The sequence below is a fragment of the Cyprinus carpio genome, chromosome B9 (assembly GCF_018340385.1).
Source record: "Cyprinus carpio isolate SPL01 chromosome B9, ASM1834038v1, whole genome shotgun sequence".
Taxonomy (NCBI): Eukaryota; Metazoa; Chordata; class Actinopteri; order Cypriniformes; family Cyprinidae; genus Cyprinus; species Cyprinus carpio.
Window position 1 is genome coordinate 15,377,855 of NC_056605.1, and position 23,860 is coordinate 15,401,714.

The following is a 23,860-nucleotide window of genomic DNA, read 5'->3' on the forward strand; positions in this document are numbered from 1 at the left end:
GCTGAAATAAACAGTAGTGACATTAAAACACCAAAAATGTTTATTCTTTTTTTCACACAAATTCAGGCAGACTTTCAATGAATAAAAACCTATTTTTGTGTGGTTTCTTGCACAAACCTATGATATAAATGAAAAACATTTTCTTTGGCTTTTCTAACATAATTAAATTTGCTTGGTAGCTCACCTGGTACAGCACTGCACTTGTGATGCAGAGCACTCTGATACTAGTCCCTGGGCACAAGTCATGACACTCGATAAAAGAACTGTAGAAGCAAGCTAAAATGTCTTGGTTGCTTCAGTAAATGCATTTTTGTCTCACGTTTGCTTTTATTAACACTATTGGTAAGGTTTAGCGAAGGGTTTATTGTAGGTAGTATGTTCATTTCAGTTTTTTTATTTTATTAACATTATGATTATATACGTTTTTGAACAGCCGTTACCCTCAGTGAAGTTTATCACTAGCATGATATTTGTTAAGGCCAGGTTATCAGCACACTCGACCAGACCTCTTCTCAAAGGCACTGCTGATTTGTCACATATCAACAGGTTTAGCTGTATATTTGTCAGTGCAGCAATCATTACCTTGATATAGTGGCCATAAATCATTTTCAAGACGCTTGTAAGGTTATGGTATTATCATTTTCGCATATTTTACCTTCTTTCTCAGCTCCCATTATCTCAGTTTTCCAGGAAATACCAGCTTGAGGCCATTGTCCCTCATCTCCCGCCGGCACCCTGCACCCCCAAAAGAAGAAACCAGTTGGAGATGGAGGATTTATTGCCTGTCCTTTATTTTGTTTTGCGACGAAACTGTAATTGCCATTAACTAAGAACAACACCTTGAATGTTATCACATCAGGATAATTCTATGAACAATCACACGGTCTAATAACCTGCAAAGAATATGCACATGATGAAGTAAATAATATCACTGTTTGTTAATCCTCCTTATCTGGCCTATTAGTCAGTTCAGGGTATTGTGCTATTTATCTAACCATAAAAGCTAACCATAAAAAGTCTGCATCTGATCTAAGATGAGCTTGGAGCATTTCACCCCCCAGCAGTGTGTAGACACAACATCTCTGCTGTGGTTAAAAATAGGATCTAGATGAAGTACATATTTAGTACTAAATTTTTTGTGTCATTTCATAACACTGAGTGTTGTTAAAGCTTGCCACAGATCGGAAATACTTCAGAAATTGCCCTTAGATAAATATATGGAAATTTGTAAAGGACTAGATCCATATTTAGATATTTTTATGGACCTTTTTATAACATCCTGGAAAATGTTTAAAAGTTTTTTTCAAGCATGATATTTTGAATCTGGATTTTTGATTAAAAAAAAAAAGTATCCAGAGGTACACAACAATACCATTGCTAAATATGTATATGTATATATAATATATATATATATATATATATATATATATATATATATATATATATATATATATATATATATTGACTATTGTTAATGTGTGCATCTCTGTGTAGTGCACAGGAGACAATGTGCCGTCTCAGAGACAGTCTGTACCTGTTTCGTTCAGGCCCCACCCTCCTTCCTCTCTCCATGGCAACCAAGAAAAACAGAATGGGTACCTGTCGCTTGGCAACATGGCCTGGTATCTCCAAGCCACAAGCTGCTGGAACAGAGAGCAGATTAACAGAGAAAGTGTGATAGCTGCCAACAAACAGCGACATTAACACTCAATGCATGTGGGTGTGTGTGTGTGAACATGTGGGTATGCGAGATACTCGGGCACAAACACACAGCCGCACTTACACACGCGGTTAAGTACCAGAAAATCGCTTGTGTATAAAGTGAATTTGCACTATTTTGAAATATATATACCTCAGCTCAACCCTTTAGCCTGTCTCTAAGCGGTGCGTTCCAGTCACTATGATCAGATTCATACTAAATGCATTAGTTTCCATTTCAAGCTGCCTTGAGGTGACCGGAACTTGACATGCAGCTAGAGTTTTATTTATGGGCCTTGTGTCTGAATAAACATAGTGTCCGGTGTGTATGTGGACGGAATGTTTGATTATACCTGCTGGACCTGTGTAGATGTTTTACAAGTAAAATGCACTGAGTAAATGCCTGATTTAGCTAGATTGCAGCTGTTATCTATTTTAGGAATATGAGCTTACAGTGGAACTAATTTTTAGTAACTATTTTTTTTTCCTGAAGTAAAATGATCTGGTCTTAAAATATAATTTTCCTTCCAACCTTCAACACATCAGGTGAACACAAACCCTCAGACTGTCTTCACCGACTCTCCCCAACCCTTTTCAAATTAGTTTCAGAATGACTGATTGTTTTCTGCTTTTTCCTAAATACACCAAATGATGTGCTGTTGCCTCCGGTCCTTATATGGTTCATATTTCATGCACTTGATTGATGTCATTTCACACTGTTGTTCTTCTAGTGGTGACAAATCTTTGATATCGACTTGAGAAGTTTGATTTACACGCACAAGCTTGAATTTTCATTATTAAATAGGCCTCTTATACTAGTTGCTTATTGGCTGGCTGATTTCAGTTTTTTTTGACATAGGGTACTTTTTGTTTAGTGTTATCATCTATTTATGATATATGGAGGATTGTGTTTGTTTAGATAGCATTTAGCCTTTGGATAAAAGGTTTAAACGGTTCTTCGAGTCACTGAGATACACAGTGACTATCTCTTGAAGATGGACATGGGAATAGGAATGGCAAATATGACAATTCTTTTTGATCAGATAAGGTGAGTGGAAAGAGAGATCTTTCACCTTAAACATTATTTTTTTATTTTTTTTTATGTCAAATAAATTTTAAACTCACTGGCAAACAAAGACACTTCAATAATTTACACTACTGTCAAAAGTTTGGTGTTTTATGTTTTATGTCTCTTATTCTCACCAAGACTGCATTTATTTGATCAAAATAAAGTTAAACAGTTATCAAATTTGATTACAGTTAAGAAAATTGTTTACTATTTAAATATTGTTATTCCTGTGATGCAAAGCCACATTTTCAGCAGCCTTTACTCCAGTCTTAAGTCTCACTGTCACGATACTCTGCCGGAAGGGACGAAGGAGCCATGGATAAATGAAACTGTCATTTATTAAATCCAACACACAGGGTAAATCCACACTTGGAAGGGAAGGAAGATACATATACACAACTGGTAGACCCGGAAAAAGAGGAATGCACAGACTGGAACTAAATGCATGACTTAACGAGGCAATTGGGAGGAACACAGGTGAACAGAATGACTAATTAAGATACACAGGGGACAGGAACGACAAAATATGGGCACATGAGGGAGAAACACACAACAAAGTCAGTCCAATCCTGACAGTCACATGATCCTTCAGAAATCTGTCTAATATGAAATCATTCTAATATCTATAAACATTTCTTATTATTATCAATGTTAAAAATAGTTGCTTTTGTGGGGAAAAAAGTTCAAAAGAATGGAATAGAAATATTTATTTTAAACAATTCTTTACTGTCACTTTTGATCAATTTAATGCATTCTTGCTGAACTAATGTATTAATTTCTTTAAAAGAATCTTAAAAAAAAAAAACTGAGAAAAGCATCGCTACTTCAAGATATCTCTTAATATCACCTAAAACTGCATGACTGTTGAGCTAAATGAGCTAAAATTAACACTGATACATACATTTTATTTTTTATGGTATGGCATGTTTTTCCTGGTTACATAATCATTTTTGATTACTATAATACTTGGAAATATATCAAAACAACATAGCTCAAATATATCAAAACACCAAAGCAAACAGACAGGAAGGATTTGTCACCTCGGTACAATAACACCTCTAATCCCTAACAGAGATGCTTTCAGATGCTAGATGCTTTTGTCTAGAACTACATTACCAATTAGATTATAGACAGATATCAGCTTTCTATTGAAATAAAACTTGTGATTGTGATTGTGACAATCACAAGTTTTAAAACTTATGGGTAATATTGAAATTATATAGATATACCTAAAAATGTTTGTGAGCACATGATCTAGGATATGTGTTTTTGTGACAGTGAAAGAAATACATGCATATGCTAATGTGTAATGCATATATGTACAAATTCATGGTATGTAACTTTGCGGCCTGCATGATGCAAACATGCTGCTGTTTGTATGTAACTGCAGAGAAAAGTTCATGTGTTCACACACACACACACACACACATGCTGAAAGGAAGACTTCTCTCACACAACTCTCTTTCTATTTTCCTTTCATTTCCATCTCATTCTTAACGTCCTTCCAAGCCTTATCATTTCCATACTGGCTTCCTGTCAACATGTGTCATTCTTAGTCTTCCCCCACCATGCCATCTGCCAGACGTAGTTCCCCATCCTAAGCAAAACTGGCACCCGTTAAAGAAAGATGCCCTGAACTTTTCCTGTCATGCTTCCCAGCCTGTGAGTCTGCATACTGCCCTTAAAGAAAGTATATCATCCCTTAACATGGCACAGATCTGTAGCTATTTTCTGTTGCACCTACACTTGAAGGTGTCGAAATGATACAAGATTTTCAGTTACACTTTATTTTAAGGTGTCCTTGTTACACATGTTACATATACTTACTATTATAATAACAATAAAATATGCATAATTACGTGCAAATAACCCCGAAACAAACTCTAATCCTAAACCTAACCATATTGTACATGTAGTTAATTAATATTATTCAGTGCTTAAATGTATAATTACACTGTAACAAGGACACCTTAAAATAATGTGCAGTTTAATGCACAGAGACCATTGTAAGTAACCTATTTGCAACACCCTGGCAACCACCCAGCAATGTCTCTGCATGTTTTGCGCTGGAAAGCACTCACAGTTTCTTTAGAATATCTAAACATCCAGTTCATTCACACAAAAGAGCTCTGTGCATAGCTAATGTGAAGTTAGACTGAAGAAAAAAAGATTATCCTCTTTGAAGTGCATTTCAACTTCTGCTCTCTGAAGACATGATCGGGCCTTGTTAAAGCAAGAAGGCGGCAAACAAATGGGATGATGGGAGATAATGTTTTGGCACTGCTTTTTCTTCAGGCAGTCACAGCGTTTGTGTCTTAAATATATCTTTTGGTTTTTCCCTTATTCATTTCTTGTTTTATTATAGCTCTCTCGTCTGCTTCATCCCAGATGAGAGAGGACACATTTAAAAATGTTTTCTACTCTCATTAAATCACATAACAAACCAGATTTTTTTGGCTTAATTACATTGTGTCTATAATAGTGAACATTCTAAGGTCTTTGTGTGCCATACTGAAGTGTTCTCCTGCTTATTTGTGAGGAGTTTTGTCTGTGTGTCTCCCTCTCAAGAGTCCTCTTTCCTCTTTTGCTTTTCACACTCTCCCTCTCTTAAACACTTTTCAGTTTGCTCTCACACACCCTCACACAGCTCCACTTGGCTTGTTTAAGAAATGAGCACTCTCTACCCATCCTGGACTGCATTTAGATGCCTGTTCACAAACTCTCATCTTCTCTTTTAAGGGTCTGATGTTGTAACATAATTAGCTTAATCCCTGATTACTGAATAATTAATTAAATAATATTTTTTTTTAAATTTTTTTTTATTATCACAGATTCAGGCTAACAAGATAACATATTTGGTAAGTTAAAAATTATTAATAAGGTTTCATGTTAACGTTAATTAACTAAATTAGTTAACCTGAACTAACAATGAGCATTTTTTGATTTTGGATAATGTAAATGTAAAAAAAAAATAATAAGAAGAAATAAAAATAAAAATTTTGGTATCTGTTACCATTAACATGATTAATATGATGTAAAAAATATATTGCTTATTGATAGCTAATACATTATCTAACATTAACAAATGATACCTTATTATAAAATGTTACCAATTAAAATGATTAATAATAAATAAAAAAGTAGTTATAAATAAATATTTATATATAAATAGTTATAAAACGTTATATTTATATAAATTATATTTATTACAAAAAGTTGAGCTAACTAAAATAAATAAATAAATAAATAAATAAAAATCAACCTACAGTCAACTTAAGTAAACTCAACTAGCAACTGACAACCTCAAAAACTTTAGTTCATCTAATGAGTAAAAGCCAGTCTATTGAATTTTTTAATATTTGTCACATTAACTAAAGATTCTTCTTCTTCTTCTTCTTCTTCTTCTTCTTCGTCTTCTTCTTCTTCTTCTTTATCAGTGTTTAATTTTTTAAAGCATACTGCTTAAAATAGACAGAATTTTAACTCTTAAAACTAAAGGCAATCATTCATGCTAATAAATATTAAATCCAGAAGTTGCAATGAGATGCGCATTATATACCTCAACACATGATTTTCAAGCATGGTGACGATTAATTATTGTTAAATCAGTAAAAATAGGAACTCTGAATTATATGACAGCTGACAGTGACAACAGCAACAGCAACATAAATTAAGCCAGTAAAATATATAACAATGATAATATTTAAATAATAATTACCACAAAATGTTTTAAAGCTGCAATGCATAAACCTTTATAGCATTAAACTAATCATTCCAGACAAGTAGCAATGAATTTTGTGAACAAGTTGTAATCTGTAATAATTAGAAAGAGTGCGTGTTTAGACTGAAAAATTATGATACTGGTTTAATTCACATGCTCAAATGTTCTGTTTAGCATCTGGTTAAACTTGATTGCAGGTGGTTAATGAATAAGACTGAGGTCAACTGTTTAGTGAATATGCCACTGAATGTTGTTTTCGTTTGTGTGGTTACTGACATTTATGAATAATGGAAAGTCTTTACTGTCCTATTGCTTTTAGGATGGCAGAATTGAGTTCATTTGTATTAAATTATTAGTCAGTCTGATGATTAATGTTCTGTTCTCTCTCACACACAAGCCTTACTTACATGCTCATCCTTTAACACCATGGTTTATTCTCTTCTCACATTTGCTCACTCACAAACTCACAGAATGTGCTCTCTCTCTCTCTCTCTCTCTCTCTCTCTCTCTCTCTCTCTCTCTCTCTCTCTCTCTCTCTGTCATGTGGGTGTGCTTCTTTTTATGTCTGCTGTATCAGTGCAGCTCTCTCTCTCTCTCTAGCTCACTCTCTAGACTATAATCAGCAGTGTGTGTGGGCCCTCCCCATAGTTCTCCCAGGGCTCTAGGGGCCAGTGACAGAGCTTTGTGTTTTAGAAAGAAAGAGAAGGAACGAGAGAGAGACCTGGGCATTCAGCTTGGTAATTATGTTGCCAAAGTGCCACGCAACTTGCTGTGGTACAGCACTAATAAATTGCCTGCTGTCCGCATTTTACTTTTCTCCACGCTCTGTTTTTTAGAAAGAGATGAGGTGGAAAATGGCAAAACAACAAGTTGTCTGTGTCTCTATGTCCTTTTTGTTTTCTTTTGTTGTGGCCCATCAGTGTTTTGATAAAACAGAAATGCAAAAATGTATATAGAAGTCCATCTCACCTGCTAAACTATCAGATTTGGCAACACAACACAGACTCCATATATCTTATATCTTGCCCTACACACACACACACACACACACACACACACACACACACACACACACACACACACACACACACACACACATATATATATATATATATATATAGGAACTTCTAATTTATCTTTTGATATAAGAAATAAATATGACTGGACATTTCCCTTGTTAGATTCATACAGTAAGTGACATGGCGTGGTAAATGGTATCCTATTCCAAACATAACTCTGTGACCAGCATCCTTACTGCTGCTTGTACATGCATTGTGCAACATCATGAAGGCCTGGTGTCAATTAGATGTGTTTGCTAATGGGAGCAGTTCTGGGAGCTCATAGTCACACTTGTAAACAGTAGCAGCACATGATCAGTGGTAATCAACTGTGATCTGAGTGCCAGCTGTTCCTGCAAGTTGCCGTCTGATTGAGCAGAATTATTTAGGATCTGTACTTGCCAACTTGTGAGACTGGGAAAGACCTTTTGGACAGACCAGCACAGCTGTCAAAACTATTTATCAGGGTTTCAGAGGGCAACTAGAAATACTTTCATTTACAGTAGAAAGAAAAGGCTTTGGATTCCCCTTGAGGCAGTTATAATGGAAGCTACTCTGTGTATTATTCTAAATATTTTGGCTTGTGCTGTGAATATAGCAGTAAAAGATAATTTTTCACTTTGTTTCTGGGTTGTACTCCAGAATGCCAAATACTAAGCCTTTGCACCTTTGCAAAGTTTATAAAAGAACACTAGCTGAAAAGCATACGACTGAATGCCAATGCACCCATGCAATAGAAACCATGGAGTTAGACAAGTCATTGCAATTTGTTCCAAAAAATTCCCGTTAATTACATCTAAAAAGCACAAATGCAGCCTGAATGAAAAGACTAACTCTATAGTTCACTGCTCAACGATGGCAGGTGTCTGGCAACACCCGACTGTCTCTAAAAATCTGCACTCAACAGAATTTAGTGCATGCCAATTGCAGACATACATATAAACCTGCAATACTGTCTGGCAGGATGCCTGAGATTTCTGTTTTATGTCTTGTCTGTGTCTGCTGTGAGATCAGTACACGTGGAAGGGAAATCCTTAACCTTTATGAAAGCAGGCAATTATTATTAAGCATATTTAATCATTTAACATTTGCGGTTGCAGTAATTATGTAACGACCGCAGCTTATATATTTTTAATCGTTTTTATATAAAAAAGCTTGAGTTTTAGTTCCAAAAGGACTTCATCCAAGTTCTCATGACTGACACATCACTTTACGCAATATTCTTTTCTCAGTTCTTTTGATAGTGCATCACTCATTGCATCTCAATGCTGCTCTAGATACAGCAGAGCTGGACTCTTAGTATGAGTTTTTAGTATGTGGAGGTTATAGGTTTCAGCTCTCCTGCTGCTTCATTTAGCTCAACCAAACTCTAAGATATCGTAATCAATCAAACATCCATCGTCTTCCTACAACCTTCTAGTTATTAAAGTCTGTCTGTTCCTCACACAGTGTTTGAATGGTTTTATATATACAGTATTGTGATATACTGTATGAGTGGGATATTGCTTTTATACTGTATGACAGTTTTATAAAAAAGACTTTAATATTAAGCAACTTTAGTTTCAGACTCAGTCTTTCCCAGCTGCATTGAAAATAGTTCCAAATAAAGCCATAGCATAACTGTCACACATATCTGAACAACACAGTTCGGACAGTTCGCATTTCAAACAAATCTCTGTTTTGGATCGAATCAATGATTAATTGACTCAGTTATAAAAATGGCTTGTATTCAAAATTGCATACTCTCTGAGTAGGTACTTCTTTTGAATAAGTACTTTGCGGCCATTTAAAAAGTATGTTCTACAGTATTTACATTAGTATGATTGTGTCATATGAATGTAATCCAGATATACTCCAGTCATCATTGTCGCCTCACTGTGATTCTTAAATCCTCTCCCCTGTGGCCTCATGTAAAGTTTCCATTGGAAGCACACTTCAGAGTCTCATCTGTACGCAGTACGAACAGCACAGCTTCTCATGAATTTTTTTCTCTGTAATTCACAACACATACGTATGCACATGAATTTGCTCTAAATGAGTGACCGCATACCCAAGGTTACTCTTTTGCATAAAACATGGCCAAGCCATCTTTATTCAAGGGCTTCTCACACAATCTTTATTGTAGAGCTTTTCGTCATTATCAACAAACATATGACCCCTGAGAGCATGTGCAGCCAGACCCACAAGCAATGCCAAGTGTGCTATCGTTAAAACCAGTTCAAAGGCAATAAACAAATTACATATAGTGAGTCAGATTACAGACCTCTCATTAGCCAGCTGTACATGTGCATAACTGCATCTTAATGTAGAGGAAATTTGCAGCTTGAGCTTTAATGCAGGTTTTCTTACTCTTTCTCTGGATATGGTGAACACAGATATTTAAGATTAAATATCTATGTATGAAATTACATCTTACCATGACCTTGTTCTCTGAACCTGATTCACTAACTAACACAATACACAAACTCACACACACCACACTCCACCATGAAATAGTTCATTATTTATGGGAAGTCGCTGGAAGTCTCGTTATTTTATTTATCAAGGTCCCTGTGGTTCTTTTGCCCTGTAGCAAGATGTCTGCTTAGCAGAGGCTGTTTACATGCAGCGTATCCAAGATCTGAGATCTCTTCTTACTTGTCTGTTCTGAGTTCTCTTGCACTGAAGCATCCAGAAACATTCATGCGACTTCATTCTTGAGGCATTGCAGTTCAATTAATGCAAATGTAAATTGCTCTATATCTTAATTACTAATTCATTCTCATTCATAGCATTAGAAAATGAAATCTGCTCAAGCCTTACATTATTCAGAGTCACCAATAATGGCAATATAGTCCCTAATATTCCTGTCTCATCAGTTGGACATACAGTAAATAAAACAAGTTATTGGTGAATACTGTTTTGGTACATTACATACGTTACGAATGATCTTACCTTGAGAATACATAACAGTTCTTTTTTATTATTATTATTATTATTAAGCTCACTATAAAAGCATTGCAATTGTGCAGTATCAGAGAGCAATTTTAGTTTTAAAAGACTTTCAATCACTCCTTCGCTCAGATCATGAATTGACGCTTCATACCAGCTTAATGTCAGTTACGCTTTATTTGTAACATTTATCAGCACTGCATGCTAGATTTGATTGTATGTAAGAATGGCGACCTAGTTGCACTGTTACTTTTAAAATGCAATACACTTTTATTCAAAGCAATTTTCTGTGAATTCAAGATATACATTTTATACATAGGCATTCAATTGATCATGCTACAGGAGCTCATTAGATTCAAGATTCAAGATTCAAGATTTTATTTGTCACCAAGTTATATGACATACATCAAGCAGTGAAATGTAGGTCTGGCATACTCTTTTTAGACTGTGCAAAAAACAAGAGAAAATTAAATACAAATATTGAAATATACGGTAAAAAATAATAAGAAGAAAATTAAATACAAATAATGAAATATACACAATATATTAAACTACTACACAGATGATGTGTAGAGATGCTACACAGAAACTGCTACACAGATGATGTGCAGAAATATAAACAATGTGCAGTGAGGATGAGTTGCATAGCTAGCTTATCTCAAAAAAGTGCAATGTGCAGAGAGTTATTGGGTAACCGTTCACTACCAGAGTCTCTAAAGTGCAGTGTGTTTAATGTCCATATTTAGTAGTCTTATAGCATGAGGGAAGAAACTCCATCTGATCCTCTCTGTTTTTGCCATCAGACTGCGGAAGCATCTGCCGGACTGTAGCAGATTAAACAGTGGATTTCCAGGGTGGGTGGAGTCTTTGAGGAGCCCTAGATTTACATCTCCTGGTGTGGATCTCTTGCAGAGAGGGGAGCTGAATTCTGGAGATGCACTCAGCTGAGCGCACTATGAGCCTGGGCTTTATGATCCTGGGCTGAGCTGTTTCCATACCACGTTGAAATATATTGTTGAGTCAATATACTTTCAATAGCCCCGATCCACGATATAGAAACCTTGAATTTTCTCAGGAGTCTCAGATGGTACAGTCTTTTTTAACTTGAGCTTGAATGTGATTTGGTCCATGTCAGGTCCTCGGAGATGTGTACACCAAGGTATTTGAAGCTGCTCACTCTCTCCACTGGGGTCCCGTTAATGATGAGTGGGGTGTAGATCCCCACAACCAGCTCCTTGGTTTTGCTGACATTCAGAAAGAGACAGTTTGTTTGGCACCATGATGTCAGACTTTCTACCTCATCAAGGTAGGCAGCCTCATTGTTTTGGAGATGAGGGAGGCCCATCACCACTGTATCATCCGCAAACTTGATGACAGAAGTGGAGGTGTGAGAGGACACACAGTCATATATGTAGAGGGAGTAGAGCAGCGGGCTCAAAACACATCCTTGTGGGGCTCCTGTACTCCTGTAGTATTACTGAAAAATATGTCCACGCATATCACACACACTGGCAAAATGCATTTTAAGTCACTTTATATCAAAGTGGCTGTTAAATTCATACAAGTAAATGGGCATACTTAATGAAGAAGCAGTTCACGTAGATGCTCTGGAATTCTTGACCATTACTTACTGTTTTTGCAACCTGTCATACAGATTAATGCAGCTTTCATCATGGGTCTGGAACTCCCCAGTCTATTTGGCTATTCAAAAGTGAAAAATTATATAATCTTGTTATTACCTGAAATAACATTTTTGAAAAAAGTTGCTTGATAGCCCCCAGGCCAAGTGCAAAGAGCAAAGAACAAACCATCAGATGTATACACAGTAGGCTAGCTTTTGAGTTTTGTTGACAAAGTAAAGCATTTTATCTCAAATACAGGGGGAATTAAATATATTTTGTAAAATTAATAAAATCTCAGAGGGAGAAAAAGCCACAGGCAAGGTAACGGAGATAAAGAAGTCATTAAAATCAGTGAAACCATACAGAGAAAGCAGCAGTATCTGCTAGCTGTTATGCTAATGTTCCTGCATAATGAGCAGCTAGCATGTTATGTTGTCAGCTTAACTTTTATTCTGTTGTTTATGGGAATAGCTGCAATGTTTCATTTACACTTTATTTTGTTCCTACAGCACAAAGCTGAACGACTGTGAAGTGTGCAACTTCTTGCCTTTAAGAGGAATATGTATGCGCTGAGAAAGTTGCTAGCTGCTAGCACTCCACCATACCTTGCAACATCTGGAATCACCAAACACCTATACACGCATCCTGTTCATAGACTTTAGTTCCGCTTTTAATACTATTAACCCATTTAAACTCTTTACCACACTTTTGGACATGAATATTGATCCAGCCATATGCCATTGGATAAGGAGCTTCCTGTGGAATAGATCACAGAGGGTGAAAGTTAATAACATAACCTCAGACCCTCTCACCCTCAGTAGAGGAGCTCCTCAGGGCTGTGTTCTTTCCCCTTGGCTCTTTTCCATTTTTACGTCATACTTTAGATCCATGGATACTTCAGTGAAAATAATAAAGAATGCGGATGACACAACCATTGTAGGCCTCATCTCAGACAATGATGAAACACAGTACTGCATGGTGGTGGACCAAGGTGTAAATTGGTGTTCGAACAATGACCTCCAGTTCAACACAGCCAAAACCCAGGAACTCATTGTTGACTTTAGACGTAGGCCATTTCTTAAACCACCGATACAAAAAAAATGGCAATTCAATCACCATCACTGACTCCTTTAAATTATTAGGAACACACATTAGCAATAACCTGAAGTGGACAACTAACACTAATCTAATCATTGCAAAGGCTCAACAAAGACTTTACTTCCTCAGACAGCTTAAAAAATACCGGATCAGACATCAGCTCCTTGTTCTGTTCTATTCCGCTATCATCGAGTCCATCATTACATCATCAATAACAGTATGGTATGGTAGTACAGACAGCCAAACAAAGAAAAAACTACAGCAGATTGTCAACAAAGCATCTAAGATCATAGGGAAATCACTGCCTTCAGTCGATTCCCTCTATACATATCGGACTGTAAAGGGGGCAAAGAAAATCATCTCTGACCCCTCACATCCAGCGAACCACCTTTTTCAGCTCCTTCCCTCGGGGAGGCGCTACAGGTCACTCTCTACCAAGACCAAACGCTTCATAAACAGCTTTTTCCCCATAGCCATTAGGACTCTGAATTCCTCTTTTTAGTTTAATTTTTCCTCTTTTACACTACGCATGGTCATGTACCCAGTGTATTTTGTATTGTTACATGTTGTGAAGTGTATTGTCTATTTGTTGTTTGTAATGTATGATGAGGTAAACAAATTCCACCGGCATTGTCGTGTGGCTAAATAAACAATCTAATCTAATCTAATCTAAACAAGACTAAAAAAAAATGGAAAAATATTAGCACTTACAAGCTCAGAGGCCTGCTTACAACAGAAAATGTATTAAATATATTTATATATTTATATTTATATTATATATTTGTTTTTATATAGCTATCTGAGCTAACATATACTAGAAAATAGGGTTACAAAAATATATTATAAAATAAATGCATAAAACTAAAATTTGCTGGCTTATAGACAAGAGAAGTATCTGAATTTGTATTAAAAACTTACATTTTGTAATATCATAGCAAATTCCATTTTACAGAGATCTCGCATGTGATTTTCTTTCTGTTGCTTAAGGCACTTTGACTGAGCTGAACCATAAAAACAAGTGAACTATCATACAGTACATAATGCATCCATTATATTTTTTAATTTGTAAAACAAACTCATTAAACAATAAACTTTGGTAATATATCTTGTCTAGCCATAAAACAATACGCATTAGAGCTTTACAACCATGAGTGCAATGTTTGAAGCATTAAATAACTGAAAAAGTTGTATGCAATTCATAGTTCAGATTAGTGGCGTAGCGTCACGTTATCTCATTAAAAATATATATAAGAAAATAAGAAAGACAGACACAGTGAACTGAATATCAAAATGTTAATTCCAGCTTCTCTTCTATTACTTGATGAATGTGTCAGCAAGAGAAGAGAGAGATGTGTAGTGGATTAATGCGGTTTAGTCAACTGGTGGTGACATAATCTCTAGGAACAATCATATCTGTAATTTAACAATAAAAGTAAACAATATCTTCACATTGTCTCGTAAACAAGATTTCTAGTGTTTTTCCCATCTGTTGTGTCATTTATCTCTCTATTCAATCGCAGGGAGATTTGCAAACTACTTTAGGTGAGAGTGTTTTGTCCGTCTCAGGGGTCCTGCATTAATCATCCACATCTTTTATTTTACATTGGTAATGTTTTATCACAGCAAAAGCAGGTACATTTAATTAAGACTCATATAGAAGAGGTTGTTAGTGGGATTCACATCATTCATTAGAGAGTAACTAGAATAAACAGGAAGTTGCAGAGAAAACTCGAGTCAATACTGACTACGACAATGCAGACATGACACTGCACATTTACACACCACATCATAAATAGACATATTTCAATATTTGAAATGCAGTTTATCAACTGAACCATCTGGGATACCAGCCTGACTGTTTTTCACCTTTATTTGTATTGACAGTCAATGATGGCTACCCACCAACGAAATAATTAAACGTGAACATAAAAAAAAAAATATATAGTAAAAGACTGGCAAAAAACAAAACAAAACAAAAGTGTCCGTACCGAAAAAGTTTGTGAATGGAAAATGCTCCACTCTTGTTAGTCTGGGACATAAAATAAAGATGAGATTTTTGTTTTCTAATTTATTGTGACAATATTACAGTATAAAAGTCCTTGTAACAACTTTACTGTTTGTATATATTTGTATATGTGTGGGTATATTATTATTACTATTGTGTATTATGTATTATTATTACTATTACACACACACACACATGCACACACACACACACACACACACACACACACACACACACACACACTCACTCATATAAATAATATTTTCTGTACATATAGTTATTTATTAATTTATTATTTACCTGTTTTTTATATTTATATTTTTTTTTAACTTTTTTTTTTACATTTATGTGTACTTTTACTTACTTTTAAAGATAGTTGTTCTGTTTTTGTATTGTCCGTTTGAATTATTTCCCATAATAATAATAATAGTATTAGTAGTTGTAGTAGTAGTAAATATAATAAACTATAATTTCAAAATTTACTATAAGATTCTATAATTTATTATTATTATTATTATTGTTTCCCAGAAAAGCTAAGTAATACAGAGCACTGCCATGGAAATATTAAGCCTATATTAGGCCTTTAAGTCCTATTATATAATGAAATAATACATCTCTTTTCATGTTCTCTCCATCCTTTCTTCACACCCTGTCCTTCTTTCTTGAAAGCTGTTCTGCAGAGTTCTTTGTGTTGTTGTCTTGAGGATGTGATGTAGCTATGATGTGGTAGCTTTTCTCTCCCGCTCCCTCCACTTTATTATAGCATGATAATCAACCTGTAGCTCACCGCTCCATTTTAAATACCACAGTCATGGATAAATCTGCTCCCGTTCACAACCCCATGAAATATTAAACAAATAGAGAGAGAGGGAGAGGGGCAGCCACCAGCCGATGGATCAATATTTGCACCTCAGCACGAAGCAATAAATATTTGATTGGTGAGATTTTGATTATTACTTCATAGTCCTAAGAGATGATTTAATGACTGCAGATGAATAAAGGCAGCACATTTAATTCTCTTTGGCATGCATGATGTCTCATTTATTTAATCTTTATTTTCTCTCTTTTGATGAAGAAATGCCATGCTATGGAATACGTGCAGTCTAAAGTCAAAGCATGTTTGTGCTTGTACTGGGTTTATAAGTGAAACGTGTGGAATAATGCTGGGCCTTAGATTCAGTGCTTGCTCTTGTTTCATCATTCACACTTTTAGATCTGAATCGTGTTATTTTGACTCGCCTTGTTCTGCTGTATAAAAAATCTCAGAATTGCGAAATTAATTTGATTATAACACTGCAGCCTGCACATCCAATAAAATGAAACTGTTATACAAATGGTTATGCAAAGATGCCCAGTAAATATGAATATATACAAATAAATAGGCTATGTAATACAAGACTTATTATATTAAAAATGTTTGGGCATATTGATTTAGGTTTTGTTTTGTTTTTAACTACACAGTGCAGTGGCCCTTAAAATTTGTCCAAAATGTATTAATTACAATACATATATAAATATATAAATTCTCAAGAAGAAATTTGCTTTCAAAAGTGAAGTTAGTTCTGAGAAAATGTCTAGCAACATTTGTTGACAGATGCAACTTGTTTTAGTATTTTCCAATGCATTCATATTTTGGATGGCTACTGTATACAACTTTGATACACTATAACCTACTGTATACTGTACTTGTATTTATTTCATATTCAGAGGAAAATAGCAGAAATATCAAAATACACCAAACATACATTCACTTAATGCAATGCTAAACATTACCTAGACTGCAAACCAAAATGTTGTTAATAAGCATTAACTGAAAGTTCATCACAATCACAGTGTATAAATGGCTACTTTCTTCACTCCTGTCACATTCATTCAGACATCTATCAAAAGGTCAGAGGGCAGCAGACAAAACAGATTCCCAGTAGGTTTGTGGAAAGTCTTTAAAGGTACCTTAAAGCATTGTTGAGAGGATGTGCAAAATGTTGAGGCCTCCAGTGAGTCTGGGGTGAGTGTGAGAACAGAGCTGGAGAAAATATCGCTAGCTCAAGGGATTTCTGTTAACTCTTATTACTTTTCATTCATTGCATTTTAAAAATTTGAACAGCTGCTGTGAAGTCAATAACTCTTTTATTCTGGTCTTTTGTTGAATATACTGAGTGTTGAAACTCAAATAATGTTGTTGCATTTCTCATGAGCAGAATTTTGTCTTTCTCTTTGTTGTTTTTCTTTCACAGACAGTAACTTTGTGCTGGGGAACGCGCAGGTCCAGTCTCTGTACCCCATCGTGTATTGTTCTGATGGCTTCTGTGAACTCACTGGCTATGCCCGTGCAGAACTGATGCAGAAGAGCTGTGCGTGTCATTTCCTGTATGGGCCGGAGACCAGTGATAGGCTGATGGCACAGATCCAGGGCGCACTGGACGAAAGGCGGGAGTTTAAGACAGAACTGGTCTTCTACAAAAAAGGAGGTAGGAGACTCTTCGTTAAATATATGCCTTTGTCTCCTGCTCCAAAAGCAAATACAACTATCATAAATAGTATTAGTCCATCCTAAAACTTACTACATGGGATATTGGGCTACACTTTATTTTAAGGTGTGCTTGTTACAGTGTAATTATACATGTAAGTATACATGTACTTACTATAGGGTTAGTTGCATGTAATTATGCATTATTTATTGTTATTATATTTGTTTGTGCATGTTTTATTTTTATTATGGATAATTTAATATAAAATGTTAACAGATATTGCATGCCAAAAATGCCTGAATGGTATGCTATTTTCCCCTATAAGCTGTTATTTATTTATTTATTTATTTATTTATTATTGAAAATACAAAAGTAAAGAATTAAAATATAAAATATAAATTTAATTAATAATAAATTATATTATTAATTATTTAATTAACAGTCATTATTTGTTATTAATAATAATCATAATAATAAAGTTGCATTAAGAATTAGTGACATACCTACATTCAGGAGTTAATTAAAGAAGATGTTGAAGCAATTAAATCACTATAGTTATGCTGTGGATAAGGACACCAAATCAAAGCAAACTCTAAAATCAATTAATCAGAAATGAATTTTGTATGTACTGAATTGATTAGTGACAAAGCAGGCACAGCTGCAGGTGATAATGAAATAATTAACACAGTGGGGTGATGGAGGGATAAAAACAAAAGAACAGAACCAAGTGACGTATAGAAAAAGACATTTTAAATTTAATCAACCCAAGATTTTCTTCCGATCTTGAGGAAATTGATTATTTGATGCAGCTTTCTGGAACAGTTTGTTGAACTGGTCGATTCTGCTGTTAAATCTTGTATAACTGACTGTAAGGAAAATGATTTCCAACATAGCTGTGCTACAGTAGATTTTCTCTATTGCCTAATAAAATAATTGAACCTCAAATCAATATTTCATGTGCGTTTACCTATCTAGTAAGTAGTAGTGTAATCAGAGAGCTCAAGTAAGTATGTAATGTACATTATCCCTTACTTATTGATTTGTTTAGACCATTAGACATTTGAGTGCTTGCCATTTTTATGGATAATAAAATGTAAAAATTGAATAAATGCAATCTGAGCTTATATTAAACAGAAAGGAAAACATCTACAATGGCTCACTTTAAAAGTAAGCTTCCCTCACAGTAGATGCCCAAACAAATACAATTTCAGTCCAGACTACATACTGTACATATTTGAACAAATTGGCTTTAAATGCCTGCAGTGTTCTTTAACGTGTGTCTGGAGCAGCTGAGCATATATTACGATAACATCATAATTGAGCAGCTGTCTGTCTTTTCTCACTCGCCAATTTCCTTGAAAATAACACAATATGCCTTTAAACTAGCCTGAATAAACAATGCCTCAGAGATGACGGTGATTTCTGATGGCTTGATTTGTTCCATTTTGAACATGATACACAGAAAGAGCACAGTGTGTCGTATAGTTAATGCCATCCACGTTTTTACCCACCTGCAGTCAAGAGAACACAATTCCATCCGTGTGCCAGGACACCACTGTGAATTGCTGTGAACATGCAGCGTAGTCCTCTCTGTCAAACCCTATCAGGCACCAGAACAGGTGAAGAGAAATTGGACTAAAATATCCTCTAAACACAGCACCACTGACAACTGACTTCTTACCTGATTCACTTCAATTTAGCATCCGTGCAACATTCATCAGAGAAAAATTGCCCCCTGCTGCCTGAATTCACAGAGTCTGATTCATTCATTTGGCTGGTATGTAAGAGATACTCAGCAGCTGTTTGTTGTCTTATCAAAAAGAAAAGGCTATTTGCGTATTCTTTCCAGTTTGTAAGGTTTGATTATGGATTGTTTGAACAAGCGACTGCATTCCCAAACAGAACTCTTCACGTCGCCTTTGTGCATCAGCCACAACAACACTCCTGCCACTTTGTCACTGAGTCAAAGGACTTCTAAACATTGGCACTAGCCAAACACATCTCACACACCTCTCGTGGCCTCCAGATTCAGGTTGAGGTTGTACATGGTTCAAAGGGAATAAAAGATCATAGCTGTAAGAGTGCTGTAAATTCCCCCAGTTGCATGGTTGCCATGTTGCATTGAGACCCTGTCAGTTCTCTGTAAGATAAAGAGCCTTAATAAACTGTCAAATACAGATTCAATTATCACTTTGACATGAATAAAATAATTAAAAAATAAGAATACAATAAAATAAGAATGGCAATTGAACAATCAGTCATTTTATATGGTGAAATAATATTATAGCCCTGCTAAAAAAAAAAAAAAAAAAAAAAAAAAAAAAACAATAGACACCATCATAAAATTTGTAATGGTTTTACTGGTTATAATGGGACTTGTATTGGTTTTAATGTTAGGTTTAAGAATGATACCTGACCCTTATTGTCCAATAATCATCATAACAACCTTCAATCCATTGTGCAGTCAAACTAGTGGCTGTTTAATCATTCATTGTTGATCTTAGCTGTTCACCACATGTGGCACAAATCAATTTATTGTATTTACCTATTGTCAGCAGCACATGCTTTATTCATAGGTTGGCATGTTGCTGTTCTTAGATCTTATTAAGTGGTTTGTTTTGAACGTATTGCTCATTGTGTTATATGGCCTATGGTCTCTGACCGCTGGTTCAATGAAATGCATTCTTTTCTTATTGAAATTTACTTCTCTTGACTCAAGCTGTGCCTAATGATAGGCCTTGGTGATACACACACACACACACACACACACACACACACACACACACACACACACACACACACACACACACACACACACACACACACACACACACACACACACACACACACACAGAGAGAGAACTGTGTATCATTAGGGACTCCAACCTCCAACCAAGCATGTTCTACCTCTTTCTTTCCGTTTCCCTCCGTCTCGATTTAATGAGGCATGTTATGATACTGTGGCATAATGTTGAGCAGCTGCAGAACATCAGAGAACCTGCATGTGGGCACACAAATACACACAGACACAAAACAGGGGATACTGTGCTCAGCAGTCAAGACATGTTCTGCTCACCTGTCAAAAGACTACATTTATAAACTTTGATTTACTATAGAAAAAAGAGAAGCAGTACATGGATGTATGGATGTTATTTACAAACATCAGTGGAAAATTGGATGGATGGAGAATTTCATTTCTGGGAAGGCCAAATGCTGAGAAACACAAATCAAACCACTCAGGAAGAAAAAGACAGGAAATGAACATGTTATGAAGAGATGATTTACTTATGTTTAATCATGTTTGTGTAACGTTGAACACTGCCTTTGTTCATATTTTGGGCAAAGAAATCAGAGATTAGAGAGATGAGGAACTATACACATCTAAAAATTACATCTAGCTAAATATAACAGAAAATTGCATGTTTTTTTTTCTGTTGCAACAACAAATGAGTTATTAATAGCAAAACAATTATTAGCACATTAAAGAGTTGAATTTTGCTGAATGTCTACTATTTTATTACTGAAGCTGTCTTTTGGAGCAAAGTGTAATCAAAATACATAAAAATATTTAAAAACATTTAGATATTTTTAAATTATTTAAATTTGCTTCAAAAATTAATTTGTTTACTTAATTATTTGATGGTAAAATAAATATATTTATCCAGGATCTACATTAATCTATGTACCCATGAAATTATTGGAGTGTAGAACGCTCCCAAACTTCGGACAACTTGGTTTTGTTTTGCATTGCTCATTCTGTGAACTCCACCATTGTCTAATGTGTTTTTCCTCATTGAAATTAATTTTTTTATTTTTTTGCATTCCTATGTGATGTCAGTGATGGATATTCTCTGTGATAAGCATAAAGACCCAGCTAATCAATAATGGCAATTTTCTTTATCAGTTTCATCAATTAGTTTTTGTAGCCCTAGATTCAACTGCTAAAATCTAATGGATTCATATGAGATGCTCCTGCCAGACAGGACATGAAGCACTTTAGATGACAGTGACTTTGAGATGTCCTTCTGTGCTGCTTTTGCTATTTACTAAGTCTAGAGCTGCAAAAATGTTTTCCCATATATTCAATTTAACTCAAGGTACAAATAGGGGTTCATGGGAAATGAAGGGAAGTACAGCCAATTGAGAGAACCTCTGACAAAAGATAGTTTTTATTTAGACTAAAACTAATAAGTTGTCAAGGTCATATCATATCATTTATTGATCTATAATACATTTTAAACATAAGAATGGTCTAAATATAAGGCTGAGTAAATGCCTGTCAATAAATGTGTGTCAATATTGAATGTTCATTTTGAATGTTAACTTTGACAGCTATTATGGATATTTTGTTTTGACAGGAACTCAGTTCTGGTGTCTTCTGGATATTGTGCCCATTAAGAATGAGAAGGGAGAGGTGGTGCTCTTTCTAGTATCACACAAGGACATAACAGACAATAAGAAAGTCCAAGATGAAGAACAGAGCCCAGAAAGAGGTGAGTGTATAAATATTCCAGTTAGAAGCAAAAAAGGGTTGTCATAGGAAAACCTTTTTAAGTTCCAAGTCCATAACATTTAATTAGGATTGCACAATATATTGGTACAATATCAGTTATATGTGGCCGAGATACAACTATTTAAATATCTGGAATCTGAGGGTGCAAACAAATCAAAATATTGAGAGAACTGCCTTTAAATTTGTCCAAATTAAGTTCTTAGCAATGCATATTACTAATCAAAAATTAAGGTTTGATATAATTACAACAGGAAATTTACAAAATATCTTCATGGAACATGATCTATACTTAATTTCCTAGTGATTTTTGGCATAAAAGAAAAATCTATAATTTTGACCTATACAATGTATTGTTGGCTATTGCTACAAATCTAGATCTAATCTAGATGTAAAATAAGGGCAATTAAACTATATATATGAAACATATATTTTTAAATACATATCATTTTTTTTGCGTTCGCTCACAACACACACTTAAATTTCATATTTAAAAACTATAAAAAAATGTATTATTATTATAATTATTAAAATGTATTGATTTTAAATATATAGAATTTATATAGTAGTTATCAGCCAACTTTTTATCATTGGGTACCTAATTTTGATTCTAGTTCTTTAGTAAACCTTCTTTGTACTAGTGGTTTACAGAATGTAGAAACCATTACATTGCTTCTTACGTAATTTGCTGCTTGTTGATCCAGCCTCTCAAATACCTTCAGTAATGTGGGTAACCTTTCAAAATACAAAATGAAAACACAGTTGTATTGTTGTTGTGTAGAACAAAGAAAACAACAATAAAAAGAAAGAAAAGCAAGAGAGTCATAATGTGTAAAAAATGGCTGTATACAGTAGAGGCAAAGTGCTCTATAACAAAGGGAGAACGGTTTCAAAAGAGCAAATTATCCTTTTATATATACAGCAACGCTTTCAGGCTCATACGGGATGCTCTACAAAGCTTATTACAAGATGATTATTCTTATTTTCCCTTAATTCCACTAATATTCACACACACCTCAAACACCTGGTGTAGTCAGTGTCATACTTAGCACGCTTATCCTCTGTTTCTCATTCCCTCTCTCGTTCTTGGCTACAGAATCATGTTTTGGATGCTTCTATACAGACCAGCAGCATCTCATGTGGTGCTTGCTGTTACAGTAATCCTGACACCTCTCCTCCCCAGAGAGAAAGAGAGAATGGTAGACTGATAAAAAGAGAGATGAAAAGACACGCACAAGACACAGGGAGGGCCGGGAAGAAAGCTTGGCACGGAGGCATGAAGCTCCCTTTAGTGGCCTGAGCTTGAGCCAAAGCATGGTTAATGTTCATTTGGCTGAAGGATAAACAATGTACTGGCATTAGGAATAATATATAACTGGTCAATGATGTCAACTCATTAAAAGTGAATAACTGGAATCAATTTAAAAAGAGTAAGAGTTACATTCTTAATTATGTTGACTTAGCCAAATATTCTCTAAAATAGCAGGGTTGGATTCATATAATAAAGGGAAAAAAGAAATTAAATAAAATAAAAAAAGCATGGAATGAGGATTTGGAAAGAGCAAGAAAAAACTGGAAGATTTGTAAGACATCTTATACAAGAAGCTGACAGATGGCACTTTCCAAATTAGTCATGTAAACTAAAGTCATCAATTAAAATCCACACTTCAGTGAAGGGTA

General features: G+C 35.0%; 1 protein-coding gene across 1 annotated transcript in view; it reads left to right on the forward strand.

Annotated features, from left to right (window-relative positions):
* Window positions 1-23,860, forward strand: part of kcnh3 (potassium voltage-gated channel, subfamily H (eag-related), member 3) — a 103,753-nt gene that overhangs the window by 45,554 nt on the left and 34,339 nt on the right. Inside the window, 2 exon segments of the mRNA XM_042731138.1 lie at window positions 17,437-17,670; window positions 22,029-22,163. Coding sequence (XP_042587072.1) covers window positions 17,437-17,670; window positions 22,029-22,163 — 369 coding nt within the window.